This window comes from Procambarus clarkii, chromosome 7, assembly GCF_040958095.1.
Source record: "Procambarus clarkii isolate CNS0578487 chromosome 7, FALCON_Pclarkii_2.0, whole genome shotgun sequence".
NCBI lineage: Eukaryota > Metazoa > Arthropoda > Malacostraca > Decapoda > Cambaridae > Procambarus > Procambarus clarkii.
In genome coordinates, this window is record NC_091156.1 from 25907570 (window position 1) to 25931778 (window position 24209).

At 45.4% G+C, this 24209-nt stretch overlaps 1 protein-coding gene across 1 annotated transcript in view; it reads left to right on the plus strand.

Annotated features, from left to right (window-relative positions):
* The first annotated feature begins 1674 nt into the window (after positions 1–1674).
* LOC138357325 (uncharacterized) overlaps positions 1675–24209 on the plus strand; it is a 909843-nt gene continuing 887308 nt past the window's right edge. Inside the window, exon 1 of the mRNA XM_069314010.1 lies at positions 1675–2392. Coding sequence (XP_069170111.1) covers positions 2017–2392 — 376 coding nt within the window. The 5' untranslated portion in view covers positions 1675–2016. The remainder of the gene's footprint in view (positions 2393–24209) is intronic.

Below are 24209 nucleotides of genomic sequence, written 5' to 3' on the forward strand. Positions count from 1 at the left end.
GTGGGGGAGGGTTGGTAGTGGGCAGACGGTGGAGGAGGGTTGGTAATGGGCAGACGGTGGAGGAGGCTAGGTAGTGGGCAGAAGGTGGAGGAGGGTTGGTAGTGGGCAGACGGTGAAGGAGGGGTTGGTAGTGGGCAGACAGTGGAGGAGGCTAGGTAGTGGGCAGAAGGTGGAGGAGGGTTGGTAGTGGGCAGACGGTGGTGGAGGGTTGGTAGTCGGCAGACGATGGAGGAGGGTTGGTAGAGGGCAGACGGTGGAGGGGGGTGGTAGTGGGCAGACGATAGGGGAGGGTTGGTAGTGGCCAGACGGTGGAGGAGGGTTGGTAGTGGGCAGACGGTGGAGGAGTGTTGGTTGTGGGCAGACGGTGGAGGAGGGTTAGTAGTGGGCAGACGGTGGAGGAAGGTTGGTAGTGGGCAGACGGTGGAGGAGGGTTGGTAGTGGGCAGACGGTGGAGGAGGGTTGGTAGTGGACAGACGGTGGAGGAGGGTTGGTAGTGGGCAGACGGTGGGGGAGGGTTGGTAGTGGGCAAACGGTGGAGGGGGGATGGTAGTGGGCAGACGGTGGAGGAGGGTTGATAGTGGGCAGACGGTTGAGGAGGGGTTGGTAGTGGGCAGACGGTGGAGGAGGGTTGGTAGTGGGCAGACGGTGGAGGAGGGTTGGTAGTGGACCGACGGTGGAGGAGGGTTGGTAGTGGCCAGACGGTGGAGGAGGGTTGGAAGTGGGCAGACGGTGGGGGAGGGTTGGTAGTGGGCAGACGGTGGAGGAGGGTTGGTAGTGGGCAGACGGTGGTGGAGGGTTGGTAGTAGGCATACGGTGGAGGAGGGTTGGTAGTGGGCAGACGGTGGAGGAGGGTTGGTAGTAGGCATACGGTGGAGGAGGGTTGGTAGTGGGTAGACAGTGGAAGGAAGTTGGTAGTGGGCAGACGGTGAAGGAGGGTTGGTAGTGGGCAGACGGTGGAGGAGGGTTGGTAGTGGGCAGACGGTGAAGGAGGGTTAGTAGTGGGCAGACGGTTGAGGAGGGGTTGGTAGTGGGCAGACGGTGCAGGAGGGTTGGTAGTGGGCAGACGGTGGAGGGAAGTTGGTAGTGGGCAGACGGTGGAGGGGGGTTGGTAGTGGGCAGACGGTGGGGGAGGGTTGGTAGTGGGCAGACGGTGGAGGAGGGTTGGTAGTAGGCAGACGGTGGAGGAGGGTTGGTAGTTGGGCAGACGGTGGAGGAGGGTTGGTAGTGGGCAGACGGTGGAGGAGGGTTGGTAGTGGGCAGACGGTGGAGGGAAGTTGGTAGTGGGCAGACGGTGGAGGGGGGTTGGTAGTGGGCAGACGGTGGAGGGAAGTTGGTAGTGGGCAGACGGTGGAGGAGGGTTGGTAGTGGGCAGACGGTGGAGGAGGGTTGGTAGTGGGCAGACGTTGGTGGAGGGTTGGTAGTGGGCAGAGGGTGGAGAAGAGTTGGTAGTGGGCAGACGGTGGAGGAGGGTTGGTAGTGGGCAGACGGTGGAGGAGGGTTGGTAGTGGGCAGACAGTGGAGGAGGGTTGGTAGTGGGCAGACGGTGGAGGAGGGTTGGTAGTGGGCAGACGGTGGAGGAGGGTTGGTAGTGGGCAGACGGTGGAGGAGGGTTGGTTGTGATAGTGGGGAGAGCTCCGACAGCTGTCAGTGCCCGACCTGCCAGCGTGGTGGGAGGATGTGTTCTCTCGTGCTCCCGGCAGTTCCGTGTCCGCCGGCTTAACTTGCTTGTGACTTTTTTCCATTTATTTATTTATATAGTTTATTTTATTATTTGCCAACATTATACGATACAAGTTTGTTGCGATCGTAACTATTTTTAAAGTTATTATTTTACTGAAAAACCACCAGTACAGACCATTAACAAGTACAGTATATAATATTATTTTCACCCAACAATAAATAGAACAAAGAAAGCAAATTTGTTATTGACACGACAAGTTTGATGTTATAGTTTGGTTTTTAACTTCCTGAAACTTATAATAATTTAATATCGAGTGACAAGCTTTAGCAAAACAAATGGAAAAAGAAGAAATAGGTTTGTGGGTTAAGATGGTTGATGTTCTGGGGTGTGTGGTGGAGGCGTCTCCAGACATCAACACTACTCATCAGCTCATCAACAACTTTGAAAGTCTTGCCAACATCTCCTTCAGCCAATTATCGGAAAATGAAATATATTGGCAATTAATGAACTCATCACTGTGGAAGGAGATGAACCAAACATTGAGTGAGGGAGGGGTGGGAGGCAGGGCCCTGGAGGAGTGCCTGGCCCCCAGGGCCGCGGACCGCCCCTACCTCCTGCCCTGGTGGCAGCAGTTGTCTTGGTCCCTCGCCTTTGGTCCAATGCTCCTGATTGCCGTTGGTGGCAACGCCATCGTTATGTGGATCGTTATTGGTGAGTCAACAACGTTTGTGTTAGCAGTTGTATGTCATCAAGCAGAATTATATTGATTAAGACAAATACGGACTCTCGTTTATATATAAACCAGAGACACACAAAACAAGGTTATTGATTTATTTAAAATGTTACCACTTTAATAACAGATGTGGGCGTCCTTAATTGTCTCAAGCGTAGGTCAAACATATGTATCAGTGTCTGGGTGCTAAATATCGCGTTGCAGTTCCAATAATGTCGAGTATGTCAGCTTCACTCTAAGTCACAAACAATGGATATATATTAAAAAATACTGGTGACTTGATCTTGGAGTACCAGTTTAGCCACCTCGAACAGCTAGTGATCTAGACAACCTCTCTCTCTTCACAAGTGGAATGCATTAGGCAGTGATGTGGTGGAGGCAGACTCCAAACAGTTTCAAATGTAGATATGATAGAGCCCAATAGGCTCAGGTAACTGTTCATGAGCTGATTGACAGTTTAATGGCGGGACCAAAGAGGCGAAGCTCAACCTCCACAAGCAATTAGGCGAGTACAAGCCAACATAACTGGTGACTTGAACCTGGGGAGGAATTATGCGGTCCAGAGCACATAACAGGTGACAAGAGAACTGGTACACGTGTGTCACCTCCTGTGACAGGTGACAAGAGGACTGGTACACGTGTGTCACCTCCCGTGACAGGTGACAAGAGGACTGGTACACGTGTGTCACCTCCCGTGACAGGTGACAAGAGGACTGGTACACGTGTGTCACCTCCCGTGACAGGTGACAAGAGGACTGGTACACGTGTGTCACCTCCCGTGACAGGTGACAAGAGAACTGGTACACGTGTGTCACCTCCTGTGACAGGTGACAAGAGGACTGGTACACGTGTGTCACCTCCCGTGACAGGTGACAAGAGAACTGGTACACGTGTGTCACCTCCTGTGACAGGTGACAAGAGGACTGGTACACGTGTGTCACCTCCCGTGACAGGTGACAAGAGGACTGGTACACGTGTGTCACCTCCCGTGACAGGTGACAAGAGGACTGGTACACGTGTGTCACCTCCCGTGACAGGTGACAAGAGGACTGGTACACGTGTGTCACCTCCCGTGACAGGTGACAAGAGAACTGGTACGTGTCACCTCCCGTGACAGGTGACAAGAGCCTCGCTACACCCTCCTTGTCACAACTCACACCATTTAGAGTGTGTTGTAACGACCATAATGCCTGGACTCCACAAGGCCGCGCATTGTATTATCCGCTGTATACATTGTATTATCCGCTGTATACATTGTATTATCCGCTGTATACATTGTATTATCCGCTGTATACATTGTATTATCCGCTGTATACATTGTATTATCCGCTGTGTGCATTGTATTATCCGCTGTATACATTGTATTATCTGCTGCGTACATTGTATTATCTGCTGTATACATTGTATTATCCGCTGTATACATTGTATTATCCGATGTATACATTGTATTATACGCTGTATACATTGTATTATCTACTGTATACATTGTATTATCCGCTGTATTCATTGTATTATCCGCTGTATGCATTGTATTTTTCGCTGTATACATTGTATTATCTGCTGTATACATTGTATTACCCGCTGTATACATTGTATTATCCGCTGTATACATTGTATTATCCGCTGTATACATTGTATTATCCGCTGTATACATTGTATTATCTACTGTATACATTGTATTATCCGCTGTATACATTGTATTATCCGCTGTATGCATTGTATTTTCCGCTGTATACATTGTATTATCTGCTGTATACATTGTATTACCCGCTGTATACATTGTATTATCCGCTGTGTACATTGTATTATCCGCTGTATGCATTGTATTATCCGCTGTATACATTGTATTATCCGCTGTATACATTGTATTATCCGCTGTATACATTGTATTATCCGCTGTATACATTGTATTATCCGCTGTATACATTGTATTATCCGCTGTATGCATTGTATTATCCGCTGTATACATTGTATTATCCGCTGTATACATTGTATTATTCGCTGTATACATTGTATTATCTGCTGTATACATTGTATTATCCGCTGTATACGTTGCATTACCCGCTGTATACAGTGTATTATCCGCTGTATACATTCGAATTTGTCAAAAACTAATTTTAAACAAACTAAACAAATCAAGTTATTCATTAATTTAGCGAAAGTTATGCTAACCATAATTACTAAAAATCACAAAATATTGGTGGACATAAATTATTATGGTGATCACTTTTATAAAATGATATTTATAAAGCAAGACTATAGTAGTAATATATAATATAATAATATAATCTATAGTATAATAGAAAGGAATTATTTTATTCATTTTGCAAATAGACGATGAAGAAAGGTGTTAAAAGTCAAGGTCTGGCTATTGAAGCAGGTCAAGAGTTAAGCTGTTATAAACTTATAATCTTATCGTTAGTTATTCATGGATTTTGTAGTGTTTCATGTATGTTATAGTTGGTGTTGAAGGAGGCACTGAGTGCCAGGAACACTACAGGTTCTCCACCCATGCTTAGATCCTTCCTTGGGTGCTCCACTCATCACTGTGACATCCGTCATGTCACCACTCATCACTGTGACATCCGTCATGTCACCACTCATCACTGTGACATCCGTCATGTCACCACTCATCACTGTGACATCCGTCATGTCACCACTCATCACTGTGACATCCGTCATGTCACCACTCATCACTGTGACATCCGTCATGTCACCACTCATCACTGTGACATCCGTCATGTCACCACTCATCACTGTGACATCCGTCATGTCACCACTCATCACTGTGACATCCGTCATGTCACCACTCATCACTGTGACATCCGTCATGTCACCACTCATCACTGTGACATCCGTCATGTCACCACTCATCACTGTGACATCCGTCATGTCACCACTCATCACTGTGACATCTGTCATGTCACCACTCATCACTGGTGACCTCAGTCTGGGTTTACACACACTCTCACCACACAATAAGCGACCTCGTCCTTGCGGGCTCCGGAGGGGTCACGTCCTTGCGGGCTCTGGAGGGGGCACGTCCTTGCGGGCTCCGGAGGGTCACGTCACTTGCCGGCTCCGGAGGGGTCACGTCACTTGCGGGCTCTGGAGGGGTCACGTCACTTGCGGGCTCCGGAGGGGTCACGTCACTTGCGGGCTCCGGAGGGGTCACGTCACTTGCGGGCTCCGGAGGGGTCACGTCACTTGCGGGCTCTGGAGGGGTCACGTCACTTGCGGGCTCCGGAGGGGTCACGTCACTTGCGGGCTCCGGAGGGGTCACGTCACTTGCGGGCTCTGGAGGGGTCACGTCACTTGCGGGCTCCGGAGGGGTCACGTCACTTGCGGGCTCCGGAGGGGTCACGTCACTTGCGGGCTCTGGAGGGGTCACGTCCTTGCGGGCTCTGGAGGGGTCACGTCACTTGCGGGCTCCGGAGGGAGCACGTCACTTGCGGGCTCCGGAGGGGGCACGTCAGTTGCGGGCTCCGGAGGGGTCACGTCACTTGCGGGCTCCGGAGGGGGCACGTCACTTGCGGGCTCCGGAGGGGGCACGTCACTTGCGGGCTCCGGAGGGGTCACGTCAGTTGCGGGCTACGGAGGGGTCACGTCACTTGCGGGCTCCGGAGGGGTCACGTCAGTTGCGGGCTACGGAGGGGTCACGTCAGTTGCGGGCTACGGAGGGGTCACGTCAGTTGTGGGCTCCGGAGGGGGCACGTCAGTTGCGGGCTCCGGAGGGGGCACGTCAGTTGCGGGCTCCGGAGGGAGCACGTCAGTTGCGGGCTCCGGAGGGGGCACGTCAGTTGCGGGCTCCGGAGGGGGCACGTCAGTTGCGGGCTCCGGAGGGGGCACGTCAGTTGCGGGCTCCGGAGGGGGCACGTCAGTTGCGGGCTACGGAGGGAACACGTCAGTTGCGGGCTACGAAGGGGTCACGTCAGTTGCGGGCTACGGAGGGGTCACGTCAGTTGCGGGCTACGGAGGGGTCACGTCAGTTGCGGGCTCCGGAGGGGACACGTCAGTTGCGGGCTACGGAGGGAGCACGTCAGTTGCGGGCTCCGGAGGGGGCACGTCAGTTGCGGGCTACGGAGGGGTCACGTCAGTTGCGGGCTACGGAGGGGTCACGTCAGTTGCGGGCTACGGAGGGGTCACGTCAGTTGCGGGCTCCGGAGGGAGCACGTCAGTTGCGGGGTCCGGAGGGGTCACGTCCTTGCGGGCTCCGGAGGGGTCACGTCACTTGCGGGCTCCGGAGGGAGCACACGTCACTTGCGGGCTCCTGAGGGGTCACGTCAGTTGCGGGCTCCGGAGGGGGCACACGTCACTTGCGGGCTCCGGAGGGGTCACGTCACTTGCGGGCTCCGGAGGGGTCACGTCACTTGCGGGCTCCGGAGAGGTCACGTCACTTGCGGGCTCAGGAGGGGGCACGTCCTTGCGGGCTCCGGAGGGGTCACGTCCTTGCGGGCTCCGGAGGGGGCACGTCACTTTCGGGCTCCGGAGGGGGCACGTCACTTGCGGGCTCCGGAGGGTCACGTCCTTGCGGGCTCTGGAGGGGTAACGTCCTTGCGGGCTCCGGAGGGGTAACGTCCTTGCGGGCTCAGGAGGGGGCACGTCCTTACGGGCTCCGGAGGGGTCACGTCCTTGCGGGCTCCGGAGGGGGCACGTCACTTTCGGGCTCCGGAGGGGGCACGTCACTTGCGGGCTCCGGAGGGTCACGTCCTTGCGGGCTCCGGAGGGGTAACGTCCTTGCGGGCTCCGGAGGGGTAACGTCCTTGCGGGCTCAGGAGGGGGCACGTCCTTACGGGCTCCGGAGGGGTCACGTCACTTCATATTGACCGCAAGTTTAGACAAATGTCTCATATACGCAGAGAAATACCAATAACGTGATATATCAATGATAGAATACACAAGAGCCATGATGAGGGTTCGAACCCATGCCATGGGTGTTCCCAGACACGTTCTAGACGACTACGCGACGATATGGTCAAAAGAATTGCAACCTGGTGTTCTACTGAACCCTCGAGTATTCCCGCGGCTGAAGACGAACCAGAGTTTCCAACCCTCCCTCCGTGCACTCTGGCTCGGGAATCCACAAGGGTTCAACAGACACCCAGATTGTAATTCTTTTAACCATATCGTGGCGTAGTCGTCTAGAGCGTCTGTCTGGGAATACCTAGCGCATAGGTTCGAACCCACATCACGGCTTCAGTGAGTATTATTACATTTCTCATAACTTCTCATGTCAATGGTGACATGAGCCAGTATATTCACGTCACGATTTCACAAGTTTTTTACTAGAGTCTGGGAACATTAATGTTGCGAGGAGTCATCACTGTTGTCAGGAGTCATCACCGTTGGCAGGAATCATCACTGTTGTCAGGAGTCATCACTGGTGACCAGAGCATGGGAACATTACTGTTGCACTAAGTCATAACTGATGGCAGGGCGTGAGAATGGTTGCATGGGCGTCACTCGGTACACTTCACTCTGATAAATTTAATAATGTTAGTATTATTAGTAAATGCCTGACACAACCATGTTAACTAGGTATGTCAGGGGATTAGTAATTCGTTGTCGGAAATTTCCGACATAATTCCGGGGAAAAGAAACATGGGTCAGAGTCCACTTTTTAGGACTCATGTACACTGATACTCACCCTCGAAATTATATATTTAATATTAGGTTAATAACATATCTACTTCTGATCGTACAGTACAGATGTCTTGTACTAGAGTTGTAGGTGATAGATACTTTTAAGAAATTTTACTGCCCTGCTAACTTGGGTATCACTGAATTTATTCAAACTTATAATACTGTTTAAGGTTAATCTTGCACTGTTGTGCTGCAGTCCTTTTTAAGACAGACGTTGCTTTCTGGTGTTGCAGGTGTGTTTGGTCTTTGAGTGACTTCATTTCCTGCCAGCTCCAGAGGAACTAGTTTTTCTAGTCTTAAGAACAGTGGTGACTTTTACTATGTTACTGTTCGTACGCACCGCTCGTAATATAGGTACAGTGTTAAGTATAGTCTAGGGACACTGACTGTATCTGAATATGATATACCAGGGTGCCCCGTGATACAGTACAAGAAAGAAAAAATATAACACCAAGTTATAAACATAGGCACAATATATATATTTAACAAACAAACTAATGTAAGTCTTTGAAAATGTAAGTTTTACGAAACGCGCTCAAGTGTCGCGTCAGACTAGAAATAAAAATGAATTTTGGAGAATTGATCTTTGAATTACCATCAACAGTGAAAAGAAACGTAAGAAAGATAGAGAAAATTCGTGTTAGAATTATTAATCTTACTTTTTCGGTCATATTTAATAATATATATATATATATATATATATATATATATATATATATATATATATATATATATATATATATATATATATATATATATATATATATATATATGACAATGTCAGACCACGGAGGAAAAATGAAACAGGAAATTTCCTTAAGTACTTTCGTATATTAAATACATCTTCAGAAGGACCTTCTGAAGATGTATTTATGATGTACTTAAGATGAAGATGTACTTAAGGAAATTTCCTGTTGCATTTTTCCTCCGTGGTCTGACATTGTCACATTCTTAATCACGTGTTTATTTTCGTGATATACACACACACACACACACACATATATATATATATATATATATATATATATATATATATATATATATATATATATATATATATATATATATATATATATATATATATTTATATATATATATATATTAGTATATTTTGGTAGCAGTCTTTCCTGTAGACATATATTATTAAATATGACCGAAAAAGTAAGATTAATAATTCTAACACGAATTTTCTCAATCTTTCGTACATTACGCTTCACTGTTGGAGGTAAATCAAAAATCACTTCTCCAAAATTCATTTTTATTTCTAGTCTGACGCGACACGGGCGCGTTTCGTAAAACTTATTACATTTTCAAAGACTTCACAAATACACAACTGATTAGAACTTACGTATCTCTGATTTTATATCTACATTTGAGTGAGGTGGGAGGGGTGATGTGGCATTAACACAAGACAGAACAAGAAGGGATATTAATAGGGTATTAAAAGTATCAACACAAGACAGAACAGAAACAATGGGTATTGAATAGAAGTGTTTGTAGAAAGCCTATTGGTCCATATTTCTTGATGCTTCTATATTGGAGCGGAGTCTTGAGGTGGGTAGAATATAGTTATGCAATAATTGGCTGTTGATTGCTGGTGTTGACTTCTTGATGTGTAGTGCCTCGCAAACGTCAAGCCGCCTGCTATCGCTGTATCTATCGATAAACAACACAGAAATCATCGATAGATACAGCGATAGCAGGCGGCTTGACGTTTGCGAGGCACTACACATCAAGAAGTCAACACCAGCAATCAACAGCCAATTATTGCACAACTATATTCTACCCACCTCAAGACTCCGCTCCAATATAGAAGCATCAAGAAATATGGACCAATAGGCTTTCTACAAACACTTCTATTCAATACCCATTGTTTCTGTTCTGTCTTGTGTTGATACTTTTAATACCCTATTAATATCCCCTCTTGTTCTGTCTTGTGTTAATGCCACATCACCCCTCCCACCTCACTCAAATGTAGATATAAAATCAGAGATACGTAAGTTCTAATCAGTTGTGTATTTGTGAAGTCTTTGAAAATGTAATAAGTTTTACGAAACGCGCCCGTGTCGCGTCAGACTAGAAATAAAAATGAATTTTGGAGAAGTGATTTTTGATTTACCTCCAACAGTGAAGCGTAATGTACGAAAGATTGAGAAAATTCGTGTTAGAATTATTAATCTTACTTTTTCGGTCATATTTAATAATATATATATATATATATATATATATATATATATATATATATATATATATATATATATATATATATATATATATATACCTAACGCCCCGTAACTCTGATGCTCTTATTGGTCGCCCAGATGGTATCACAGTGAACCCCTGGAAGAATGGCAAGCAGTTGGTATGGGACTACACGTGCGTATCAACCCTGGCTAACACCTACATTAACCTCAGTGTTGCACAACCAGGTGGCGCTGCCACCCACAGGGAAGCAGCCAAATCCCGTAAGTATAGAGAACTGGATCACCACTACAATTTTGTCCCCATTGCTTCTGAGACGCTCGGCGCCTGGGGTAAAAGTGCTACCAGTTTTTTGAAGGAACTGGGTTCTAGGCTCATTGAAACAACAAGGGACCCGAGAGCTGCAAGCTTTCTTTTCCAGCGCCTCAGTGTGGCGATACAGAGGGGAAATGCGCACTGCATCCAGGGTTCCTGCCCGCCATCTGAGGAGCTGGAGGAACTCGACAACCTATGACAACCATCTTTGTAACCTATATGTAACTCCTTTTTTGTAACAAAGTTCAAATAAAGTAAATATATATGTGTACATACAAAAGAATGGGGGTGGTAGGAGAAGATAATATTAGTGTTCAGTGAGAAACCACAAGGTCTCCTCTGAATACTTTTTATTTTCTTCTCCGAGGCTATGGGTCCCCACATTGGCACCAGAGGTGGTACCCTCACAAACTTTCTTATATATATATATATATATATATTTATATATATATATATATATATATATATATATATATATATATTTATATATATATATATATATATATATATATATATATATTTATATATATATATATATATATATATATATATATATATATATATATATATATATATATATATATATATAGTATAATATATTTAACAAACAAACTAAATGGCATGTAATATCAATACTATCTAACATGGTATTACTTTGAATAACACAAGTGAATCAATGGCTAAATAATTAGAAGTAATATTCTTCCAGTCAAAAATTATGCTACATTACTAAAACTGTTACAGAATCACTTAACCGTATACCCTCCGCCTTCATCCTGAATGGGACTGAAGCATTCCTATCAGACTGAAGAAAGGCAACTAGAACAGAAAGCAATTCAAGAAATATAGAAAAACCCAAAATATTTCTTCACATATGCTAAATCAAAAGCGAAAACCACTGCCAGTATTGGACCTATTCGTATTAGTGAAGGTTCATACACTGAGGATGACAAAGAAATTAGTGAAATCCTAAAAAAGCAGTATGAAGACATGTTTAGCACTCCTATACTCAGCATGAAAGTGGAAGATTTAGACAATTTCTTTATGAATGATACTCAAACACCTGTTAATATAACTGATATCAACACGAGCGTGGCAGATTTTGAAAGAGAAGTTGACAATATGCCCATGCACTCAGCCCCGGGTCCAGACTCATGGAATTCAATATTTATAAAGAAATGCAAAGTGCCAGTAGCACTGGCACACAGTATAGTGTGGAGGAAGAGCTTGGACACAGGGGAGATACCAGATGCGCTTAAAGCAACAGACATTGCCCCTCTACACAAGGGTGGTAGCAAAGCATTGGCAAAGAATTATAGACCAGTTGCACTAACGTCCCACATAATAAAAATATTTGAAAGAGTGATCAGGAGTCAGGTCACTAGATTCATGGAAACCAATGACCTCCACAATCCAGGTCAACATGGATTTAGAGCAGGAAGATCATGCCTCTCACAGCTACTTGACCACTATGACAAAATCACTGAGGCATTAGAGGAAAAACATAACGCGGATGTTGTATACACAGATTTTGTAAAGGCATTCGACAAATGTGACCATGGAATGATTGCACACAAAAGGAGGTCAATGGGTATAACTGGTAAAGTAGAACGCTGGATACTCAATTTCCTGTGGAACACAACACAAAGACTAACAGTCAATCAAGTAAAATCATGCCCAAGCGCAGTTGAAAGCTCTGTACCTCAGGGTACAGTCCTTGCACCACTGTTGTTCCTTATTCTCATATCAGATATAGACAAAAACACAAGTCACGACTTCGTGTCATTCTTTGCAGATGATACAAAAATCAGCATGAAAATTACCTCTGCTGAAGACATTGATAAACTACAAACAGATATTAACAAAGTTTTCGATTGGGCAGCAGAAAATAACATGATGTTTAAAGGTGATAAATTCCAGGTACTCAGATACGGCAAAAATGAGGATCTTAAACACAATACAGGGTACAAAACACAATCGAATCTGCCCATAGTAGGAAAACAGCATGTCAAGGATTTGGGAATAATGATGTCTGACGACCTAACGTTTAGGGAGCATAACCAAGCAAGTATTGCGTCTGCCAGAAAAATGATAGGATGGATTACGAGAACCTTCAAGTCCAGAGATCCCATCACAATGGTTGTACTCTTCAAATCACTTGTGTTATCCCGTCTTGAGTACTGCTCAGTACTCACTTTCCCCTTCAGAGCAGGAGAGATTGCTGAAATTGAGGGAATACAGAGAACATATACGGCACGCATTGACGAGATTAAGCACCTAAATTATTGGGATCGTCTCAAAGCTCTCCAAATGTACTCACTAGAAAGGAGACGAGAGAGATACCAAATAATATACACATGGAAAATACTGGAGGGACAGGTCCCAAATCTGCACAGTAAAATAACAACGTACTGGAGTGAACGACATGGAAGAAAATGCAGAATAGAACCAGTGAAGAGCAGAGGTGCCATGGGCACAATCAGAGAACATTGTATGAACATCAGAGGTCCCACGGTTGTTCAACGTCCTACCAGCGAGCATCAGAAATATTACAGGAACAACCGTGGACAACTTCAAGAGGAAACCAGATTGTTTCCTTCAAGGAGTGCCGGACCAACCGGGCTGTGGTGGGTATGTGGGCCTGCAGTGCGCTCCAAGCAACAGCCTGGTGGACCAAATTCTCACAAGTCAAGTCTGGCCCCGGGCCGGGCTTGGGGAGTAGAAGAACTCCCAGAACCCCATCAACTAGGTAAACCAGGTATCAACCAGAGTATCCATGATGATGGATGGTAATTAAGGACTTTTTAATATTTACAATAATTGAGAAAAGCAATCGTTCTCAAATGCACAAGAATGCAAAGAATGTGAATATAATGGTCACTTGCAAATAATATAAGTTACAATGCCACATGCTTAATCACAGGAAATTAACAATAACATGAATATTAAAAGGTGACATCTGGAACTCCCATAACTGAACAGGTCCAGCATTCTAATCCCGAAACTAACAAGTATTAAACGTGTGACTAAAACAAGCTCGCTCCTGTTCAACTGTGTTGCCAAAACATATGATACATTAGAAAAATATATATACATATACAGATGAATGAAGGAATTGCACTTAATAAGCTTTATCATGAATTTATGTCAGTATCCAACTAGGGTTACGTAACACACTATTCTCAAGATACCCTGGTGGTCTGGATGAACAGAAACTATTCTGCCTATAGGCCACTCTGACCGTGGTCCCTCACTGACCACCAAAACAATATCACCAGGTTTTAAGTCAATTTTGTAGTAGGGGCTACTGGCTCCGTAATAATTCTAAGTTTCTGAATTAACTAAGCTTTGTTTAATTTAGAGGACTGAATATATTCAGTCATTAAAATCAAGGATGGCTCTAAGCCTACAATAGGAACAGTGGCTTTGGTCGCTGTGACAGTTCACCGGTTTGCTACTAAAGACTCATGAGCTCACCTTTAACTTTAAATGATGATATTGGAATCAGCCTCAGTTAATATAGTCATCAGTATTTACTTTAGTGAGCACAGACCTCAGTTTGTACTCTGCTAACCATAGCTTATTTCCCCGACGCCTACCTACATAAAGAATTTTACTATTGTTATTCACTGACGCCTTTGTATGTCGGTTTGTACTGGACTGATATCCTTATAGGGTTGCAGGTGTTGGAAGTCTCTTGGTGATTTCTCTTTCCTGCTAACTCCTGTGATGCTAGGTTTATTACCTTAATAGCATTTTATTTTGCTTAGAGGACTGAATGTGATCAATTACTACAGTCAAGTATGGTTCTGGGACTGCAGTGGGATCAGTCGCATTGGTTGCTGTGACTTGTAGTTGTTTAGGCTACAGGTCACTGGCTATCCGCTGAGGCCCATAGAAATCATTTTGGCTAATAATAATTGGACCAAATTCAGTCTTCGCTATATATGGTCAGTTGTATTCTCCTTTGTGCTTATTTGCTTCCTGAAAATTTATATTCATCTGGCAAATTGTATTTTCCAGTAATACTGATTGTGGGTTTGCATAGGCTTCTTCAGGTTTTAGACTTCCTGTGAGTAAATTGCTTCCTGCTGACTTCAATAGATTTATTCCCCTGTATAGATTTTCCAGTAATAAACTGGTAGTAATAGTCTGCACCTAAAAGTATACCTACATCGGTGAGGTGACCAGACGTTATTTTATTTTCAGCCAACTTGACACCCTTTTGTTGATGGAACCTGGCTGTTTTCCCGAGACCATTAACATATAAGTCAAATGGGATTTGGTCAACCACTATGGCCTATACAGGTCGGGCATAACCGCCTAGGCGTACTAGTGGTTGGATTACTGTATAGTCGTGGGGTCCTCTGTTTATCAAGAACCCTGAAAGATTTAATTTTACCTGTGTTACAGGCTTTAGTTTAAGTTCATCTGCCATTTTCTGTGTGACAAATGTTTGGTCCCTTTGTTCTTCATTAGAAGTTGGGCAGTGGGTTAAAGTTGCATTAACTTTAAATGTTGTCTCTTGAAACAACAAGAGTAGTTTTCTCGCACCTTGCAGCACTGTTCTGTGGTGGAATTCCTATCTATATCTCACCTTGAGGTTTAAATACTTTAGTTTAGTATACTTGCACAGTGCGGCATGATGCTGACCCCTTTTACACCTATTGCATGTGTATAGTTGGGTCTCAGTTATTAGTGTTATGTGGTTTGAGACACCTGGTGCATTTGTGTAACTGCTTGAGTCGTTTAACTCGGGTGTGTCTATCAGGGTAATTTGTGCAGCGGTATATCAAGTATTTTCCCTAGCAGAACAAACATGTCCCCCAGCCTACAGTACGTTTAAGGGTTACCGGTTTAGGTGAAACAGTAACTGTAGGCATTGAGAGATTAGCTTTGTGTGTGTGCCCTTACTGCCTCGTATTTTAAACTTTGGCGTGGAATAGGTTAGTTGGTATTTATTGGGAGCATTTGTCGTACTCTTTGGTCTCATTGATTTATCAGTGGATGCCTTTTCTGTGTCAGATTGATTACTAGTACTCGTATTTCATACCGACTGTCATTTTAGAATTGTCATTTGAATAACTTGATACGGGTACTGTTTCTGGAAGTTTGGTGTAGGCTGTAAGTGCCTGGTTTGCTCGTCTACGACTGAACGCAATCCTTTAGTGATATCCTGCATTGTCAGGACGGTGTTATTTTGCTGTAAGTATAACTCATCCAGCACATCACTGGACAGTTTATGTTGGATGACAACTTTGGTAATTCACTCAGAAGTAGGTTTATCAATCTCAAGGCTGAATGATCTCAATAGTGACTCAAGTTCTAAGCTGAAGGCTTGTAACGAGTCAGCTGTTTGATAAGGTTGAGTTAAGCCCAGTAACTGTTGTACCACATTTATGATAGCATTCTCTTTGTCAGCATTCTCCTTATGGAGCTGGATTGGGTGATTAGTGCTATCATTATTTTGGTTTGGTTTAAAGTTTCTGTTTCTGTTTCTCTTCAGTTTTGGCTTCAGCCTTTGATTCAGTTTCACCTTCTCCCTTAAGTGCACCTTGGAGGCATGAAAATTCTGTAGCCTCAGGCATTGAGTTTTCAGAGTTCAGAGAATGTGGATAAATTGCATGAGAACAATTCAGTTTCTAATTGTGTAGTGTTGGGTGAAGCTGTGGTAAATGAGGCTTTAACCTCAGTATTGGATTCGACGAAAGGATCTAAGCTGGATAGAGGATTATCCTCTATATTGATCCAGATCGTCCTCAACATCATCGATTTCATCTGATGTACTGGATGTTTGTTCTGTTTCAAGCATCCTGTCAAAGTGCTCCAACCCAGCATGAATTTCATCTTCATAATTGGCTAGGTCAGATTTGAATTGCTCCCTTTCGACAGTTTCAGTGTCACTGGCAAAGAGCTTGTCTGTAAAACTCGTTCATTCTTTTCACTTGATCAAATCTTTGCTCAGCCATCTGTAGTTTAACTTTCAGCTGGTTATAATCAACTGGAGACTCTCGTAACAAATTCTGACATTGATCATGTAGTTTTATCAGGCGATTTTGAAATGTTATTAGAAAACGTTTTGTTCTCTCTGGTTTAGCCATGGTAGTTGATTGGTCAAGCCTTGTAGGGCTTGTACTTTTGTTGTTTGGGTACTTGCTCATAGAGGCTGAGTCTGCTACTGTAGGTAGCAGACTAGTGTTTTAATTTCCGCTACTAGACTATGATATCCTACCTCGTCTCGTGCCACACTTATACCTGGCGCCACCAACAGCTTAGCACAGAAAACAACTGCCTCGCTGCAACACCATAAATCAGCTGACGCCATAACACAACACACCGCCCTACGGTGCGGCAAGTCTCTCTCTAACATACACCTCTGTTTTAGTCGCCGCTCCTCTATGTACAGCACAATACAACAAACACTTTTGAAACTCTTATCATCCTCAACATAAACGCCTCTACCAACATCTGTACTGGTGCAGTCATCGGGAGGACAAACCCTTCATGCAAACTGCACCTACTATCAGGAAGAAGAGGTTGGCACACAATGTTAAATAATATGTATATACAATGATTTGAGTGGTAATCACTGTTACTGTAGGAGTTTCCATAAGCTAACTCCTCATTATCGTCGTTGGATGGATAGCAAAACTTCTTACCACTCAAACATTAAATAATTACATATAAATGGTTATAATGTGATAATATGGAATAAAATAAAATAAAAATGTCTAACACAATTTGTGTTGTAAATAAATCCCGCCCTATTTCGGGTCTGCACAATTGTTTAAATGGTTGCTAGGCTGTACAATCCTTAGTACAATACTACCTAATTAGTAATCCCACCCTAACACTGGGCCAGTACAAATAATTGGATTAGGCTAGAGTTGACCATAGCTCAATTCAGCTCTTGCCTAATGTTGTCCTGCCCCATACATAAGGGTTGGCAAGAGATTATATAAAATTGTGTAGAAAATAGTATGTCGCAATGTTTTATAGTTTTTTTTATTTTATATATTAAAATGAGAGTAATTTTACATAAGAGAAATGTATAGTTTATGGTTGGCCTTTTCGCCACAACCACTTATGATACTTGATGGTGTTGATTAGATTAGCTGCATGTGCTCATGATTCTCGTGAGAGGTGTACTCCATCTGGAGAACTATTCTCATGGAATGGTCGAGCTGTTAAGTGGATATAGGTGGCTCTCAACCGTACCCTTTTCCTGAGACAGTAATTTATATGGTCAGCTGTACGCTTATAAAACTCTGAACTTACACCCCAACGATTATTAGTTGGTGGTCGGCGTGAGTCTATTAGTTATCGTTCTAACAGAGTTATCTATTAGAGTGAAACCGGTAACACACTACAGCTGAGTTATTTGTTTTGAGGGAGTTAACTATGCTCCTGAGGTGATTAATGATCTCAGCTAAGATACGTGATGGGTGTATATCATTACCACCTAGATATATTATGGTCAAATGATGGGCCCACTCTAGTGCTGCTGTTAATATTGAATTATTGTAAATATTGTGAGCAGTAGCTCCTGGTGACCTGAATATTCTCCAGGCCTAATAGTTAATGGCAGCTGTGGTGTCAATCAGTTTTATTGTTGACTGAGGTTAGTTGAGATAGGCTAGAATCTTATATATAGAAGTGTACATAGTGCTATAATTTATATACACTGGTTCTTATGTTGATTTTAATCAGAATTACACTACAGGTAATCTGCTGTATCCTCATGACACTACAGATGATCTGGTATATCCTCATGACACTACAGATGATCTGGTATATCCTCATGACACTACAGATGATCTGGTATATCCTCATGACACTACAGATGATCTGGTATATCCTCGTGACACTACAGGTGATCTGGTATATCCTCATGACTCTACAGATGATCTGGTATATCCTCATGACACTACAGATGATCTGGTATATCCTCATGACACTACAGATGATCTGCTATATCCTCATGACACTACAGATGATCTGGTATATCCTCATGACACTACAGATGATCTGGTATATCCTCATGACACTACAGGTGATTTGGTATATACTCATGACACTACAGATGATCTGGTATATCCTCGTGACACTACAGATGATCTGGTATATTCTCATGACACTACAGATGATCTGGTATATCCTCGTGACACTACAGATGATCTGGTATATCCTCATGACACTACAGGTGATTTGGCATATCCTCATGACACTACAGGTGATTTGGTATATCCTCGTGACACTACAGATGATCTGGTATATCCTCGTGACACTACAGGTGATCTGGTATATCCTCGTGACACCTCAGGTGATCTGGTATATCCTCGTGACACTACAGGTGATCTGGTATATCCTCGTAACACTACAGGTGATCTGGTATATCCTCGTGACACTACAGCTGATCTGGTATATCCTCGTGACACCTCAGGTGATCTGGTATATCCTCGTGACACCTCAGGTGATCTGGTATATCCTCGTGACACTACAGATGATCTGGTATATCCTCGTGACACTACAGCTGATCTGGTATATCCTCGTGACACCTCAGATGATCTGGTATATCCTCGTGACACCTCAAGTGATCTGGTATATCCTCGTGACACCTCAGGTGATCTGGTATATCCTCGTGACACCTCTGGTGATCTGGTATATCCTCGTGACACCTCAGGTGATCTGGTATATCCTCGTGACACTACAGGTGATCTGGTATATCCTCGTGACACTACAGCTGATCTGGTATATCCTCGTGACACCTCAGATGATCTGGTATATCCTCGTGACACCTCAGGTGATCTGGTATATCCTCGTGACACCTCAGGTGATCTGGTATATCCTCGTGACACCTCAGGTGATCTGGTATATCCTCGTGACACCTCAGGTGATCTGGTATATCCTCGTGACACCTCTGGTGATCTGGTATATCCTCGTGACACCTCAGGTGATCTGGTATATCCTCGTGACACCTCTGGTGATCTGGTATATCCTCGTGACACCTCAGGTGATCTGGTATATCCTCGTGACACTACAGGTGATCTGGTATATCCTCGTGACACTACAGCTGATCTGGTATATCCTCGTGACACCTCAGATGATCTGGTATATCCTCGTGACACCTCAGGTGATCTGGTATATCCTCGTGACACCTCAGGTGATCTGGTATATCCTCGTGACACCTCTGGTGATCTGGTATATCCTCGTGACACTACAGGTGATCTGGTATATCCTCGTGACACTACAGCTGATCTGGTATATCCTCGTGACACCTCAGATGATCTGGTATATCCTCGTGACACCTCAGGTGATCTGGTATATCCTCGTGACACCTCAGGTGATCTGGTATATCCTCGTGACACTACAGGTGATCTGGTATATCCTCGTGACACTACAGGTGATCTGGTATATCCTCGTGACACTACAGGTGATCTGGTATATCCTCGTGACACCTCAGGTGATCTGGTATATCCTCGTGACACTGCAGGTAATTCAACGTTCTTCTGTGGTACACTGCTTGCCGAATAAATATTGAGTAGTGCGCCGTTATCAACACAAATATATTCAAGGAAAATGAGTAAGCGTTAATATTATGGCTTACCTAGTTTGTTTATAGCGCCTGTATCATAACCAGGTACTGTCTAACTAACATGTGCAAGGCCACTACATAATTTATGAGAAATACTCAGGTAAGATACTTTCTTTAATGTAGAACTCAACGGTAGGGCAGGAACTTGTGGTTCCTTGATTGCGAGACTTGGGAAGGATGTACATGTTAATTATGTTGAAACACTAGTACTTGGCACGATTATGAGTTATTTGGACCTCAGGAATGGTATAAGTTCCGTAAGAGAGCTAGTGCACCTGCATGTCTGATGGTCATGTTCTGACTGACGGCATCGCTGGCGCCTGCCTCTTCCCGCATGGATACGTTCTCGACGCATACAGTTGCTCAGATTTAGTTTTCAGTTATTGGAGGAAGAAGCTTATATATTCATAATTTATTGTTATATCCAGTCTTGATAAATACTTTTCTTCTTAATTTAACTGTTGGACTGGAAATATTTTGTTTGATAGAAACATTAAGTACCTTGCATTTTTGTCTGACGAAACACTATCCCGTGATTGCATGGGCGTCACTCGGTACAGTTCTCTTTGATCAATTTAATAATGTTAGTATTATTAGTAAATACCTGAGGTAAACATTTTAACTAGGTACGTCAGCCCCTCCGTGGTGAGGGGCTCCCGTACACCTCCCTGGGACCAGTGTGGGTTGCCTTTGCCCCCCTCTCCTGTTCTCTCTTTCGGTGGTGTACGTGCTGAAGGGCACCACGTAGGGACCTTGTGAGCCATCAGACCACCCGTTGGAGGGGTCGCCCGTGAGGGGCCATCCTGAGTGGATGGTTGGGTATCCAGGCAGGGGCGATAGGGGGAATGGGGTCTTTGCACCAGTGTGGGAGAATGGACGAAGTAGTAGGACTCCTCTGTTAAAAAGGGAGAGCACTGCTGGGGACGACGCACCCTTCCTGTACTGGCCCGCGCTCGACTTCCCTGGCTGCCCTGGTAGGTGGTATTCCTTGGTTCCAGGTTCCAAACTTTGATATTGTTTGCTGCATGGATGACGACACGACCTCTCATACCCAGGCTCATGGGGTGGGCGACCAGGCCCCTAAGTCGGACTGTCCTGGAAGACTGGGCTCTGTAGCCCCTGCTACAGGACCCTGTTTAGGCCCAGACCGGACTCTTCCTCCCTGCTCCCCTCCCTCCTCTGTGGTTAGATCGAGCCCCAAGCCCGCTGTTGTGACAGCCTCGTCCCCTTGCACGGCTCCATCTCTTAAAGTGACTACTACGCCTTATGACCCATTTCTCTCTAGAGGTTCTTATCGCCGTCCCCGGCACAGCCGCTCTCGTATGCTCCCTTCCCATACTAATTCATACCATGCTTTATTTGGTCCTGCTACGTGGACTAAGTACTTTGACCTCCATCCTTTAGATTCCACTCCTGATGATTTTTCTCTTCATAGCCATCTTGTTGATTCAGTAAATGCCTCTGTTACTTTCAACCCCACCCGTCTTGGTACCCGTGTCATTGCTGCTCCTTCTCAGGATGCAGCCACCCGCTTGGCCACCTTATTCTGCACTGGTGAGACCCGTGTTCGGGTCTTAAAGAATGCTCGGTTAAATGCCAGTGTTGGCACTGTTCTCCTCCCGCACCAAGTTGCAACCGGTGTTAGCAATCTAAAAGACTGCCACGAGGATATCAAGCATATCCTCGAGGCCTAAGTCATTTTATCCTTCAGGTGGATACGTTTACTCGTCCCCTTTGTGGTCGTCGCCATCTGCCCCTATGGGTTGTGAAGATTACCTATGATGGTTGGACCCTTCCGCCTTCTGTCATTCTTGCTGGTGACAGATGCTCCGTGCAGGAGTATATTCCTTCTCCTCGGCTCTGCAAACAAGTGCTGGAGGTTTGGGCATGGTGCCCTCAAATGCTCTAGTCCTGACTCTCTCTGTCCCATGTGTGGGGGCGAGGGTCACTCTAAGTTGGAGTGCACTTCTCCCCATGCTCGCTGCCTCAATTGCAGTGAGGCCCACCCTACTTTCTCCCACACGTATATACGTTACAACTTGAGGCAACCGTCCTCAACTTGAAGAACCGGGACCGTTTGTCTAACCTGAGGCTAAGCGCCAAGTTCACCGTCTTCCCTCTTTCGCTGACGTCTCCTATGCTTGCGTGGTGCGCTCTTCCTCTCCTCGTAATTCCCACCTTCCTCAGTCTCACAACCGTTTCCAAGCCTTTGACTCGATCACGCCCACCACCTTCTCCCCTGTTCCTTTCCGTTCTGTCCCGGAGGGTCCCCCCTCCTGGTTCTTTGTCTAGGGTTCCCCTTCTTTCTACCCAGTCTGTCATGTCTCCTGTGTCTTCTTTCTCCTCTCCCTCTGATCCTCCTTCCCATCATTCTCCTCCGTCTCTTGGCTCTCCATGCTGCCTGACTGTGCGGGCCGATGTCCATCACTCTCCCGGTGATCGTTTTGTTCTCTCTCGTTCTTCTTCTCCTATTGAGACCTTATAGTCTGTTGCTCAGTACATTGCTGTTGGGACACCTGTCTCTTTGAGTCAAAAGCGGAAACCTGGCTCCTCTCCTTCCTCCTCCCCATCAGGTAAGAAGGCTTCGCTTTCTTCTTCACCCCCTATCTCTGATTCTATCGTTCTTTCCCCTACCGCTTTTGTGGTTAGAGCCCCCTGTTCCTACTGGAGCTGTTGGAGGTTTCTTTGGACCCCGGTTCCGTCTCGGTTGCTGCCCTTGCTGAGGTGCAGTCCCCTCTTTCTGCGCATACTCCTCCTGCTCTCCTTGACCGCCACTCTCAGTTGTCTCCTCCTCCTCCTCCTCCTCTGGACCCTGCTCGTCCACATGTGGTCTGTCCTCCCGCTCCTTTCCCTCCTTTACTCAGTTTACCCATGCCCCCTAACCCTGACATCGCTGATCCTGATCCTGACCCTGTGCTTCTTTAATGTGCTGTGTTCCTTTTTCACCTTTATTTCTTCATTGTTCTCTGTTGCTATCCTTTCTCTTTTTGTCGATGTCTATTCTTCAGTGGAACATCCATAGATATTACCCCAATTTCCTTGACCTCCAAATTCTAACTTCACAGTTTTCGCCCCTTTGTGTCTTTCTCCACGAGCCGATGCTTGGTGCTCGTCCGGATCGCTTCCTTGGCTATTCTCCCCTTCCCCCAGCTGTTGCTGGGGCCTATAACTCTTCTGCTCTCTTGATTCGCTCTGATGTTTCCTTCGTCCCCTTACTTTTTCATCGCCTCTCCACTGTTCTGCTGTCCGTGTCTTTGTGTGTAATTGGTGCACGGTTTGTTCCATTTATCTCTCCTCCACTCTCCCACATTCTCTTCCCGATCTTAAACACCTCCTGGACTCCTTGCCGGAACCTGTGCTCCTGCTGGGTGATTTCAATTGTTGTCATGCCCTTTGGGGGTGATGTGCTGACAAACACCCGGGGTCACTTTCTTGAAACATTCATCCTGTCTTCTTCCCTGTCTCTTCTGAATTCTGGTGAGCCCACTCATTTGGACTCTCGGACTCACTCCCTTTCCTGTCTCTATCTTTCTCTTTGCTCGACATCCCTTTACTTAGATTTCGAGTGACGGGTCTTGATGACCTCCATGGCAGTGACCATTTTCCCATCCTTGTTATCTTTTTCTCTTTTCACCCTCCTCTCTCCTTCTCTAGGTGGTAGTTTGCCGAGGCTAACAGACGCCTCTTTACCCTCCGTGCTACTATCTCCGACCTCTCCGTTCTGCCTCTCCCTCGCGCCCTCCTTCTTTTTCATGACACCGTATTTGACGGTGCCCTCCACTCTATTCCTCGCTCTTCCTCTCGGGAAACGCAGAAGTGCGTTCCCTGGTGGAATGTGGACTGTGCTCGGGCAGTCCAGTGTAAGCGTGCAGCCTGGAAGAGACATTGTCGCCGGCAGACGGTTGAGTCTTTTCTTTTGTTTCGGAAGGCGAGTGTGATGGCCCGTAGACCCATCCGTATGGCTAAACGTGCATGCTGGATGTCTTATGTGTCCACCATTATGTCCGAAACTGCTCTGCCACAGATCTGGAAGCGTATCC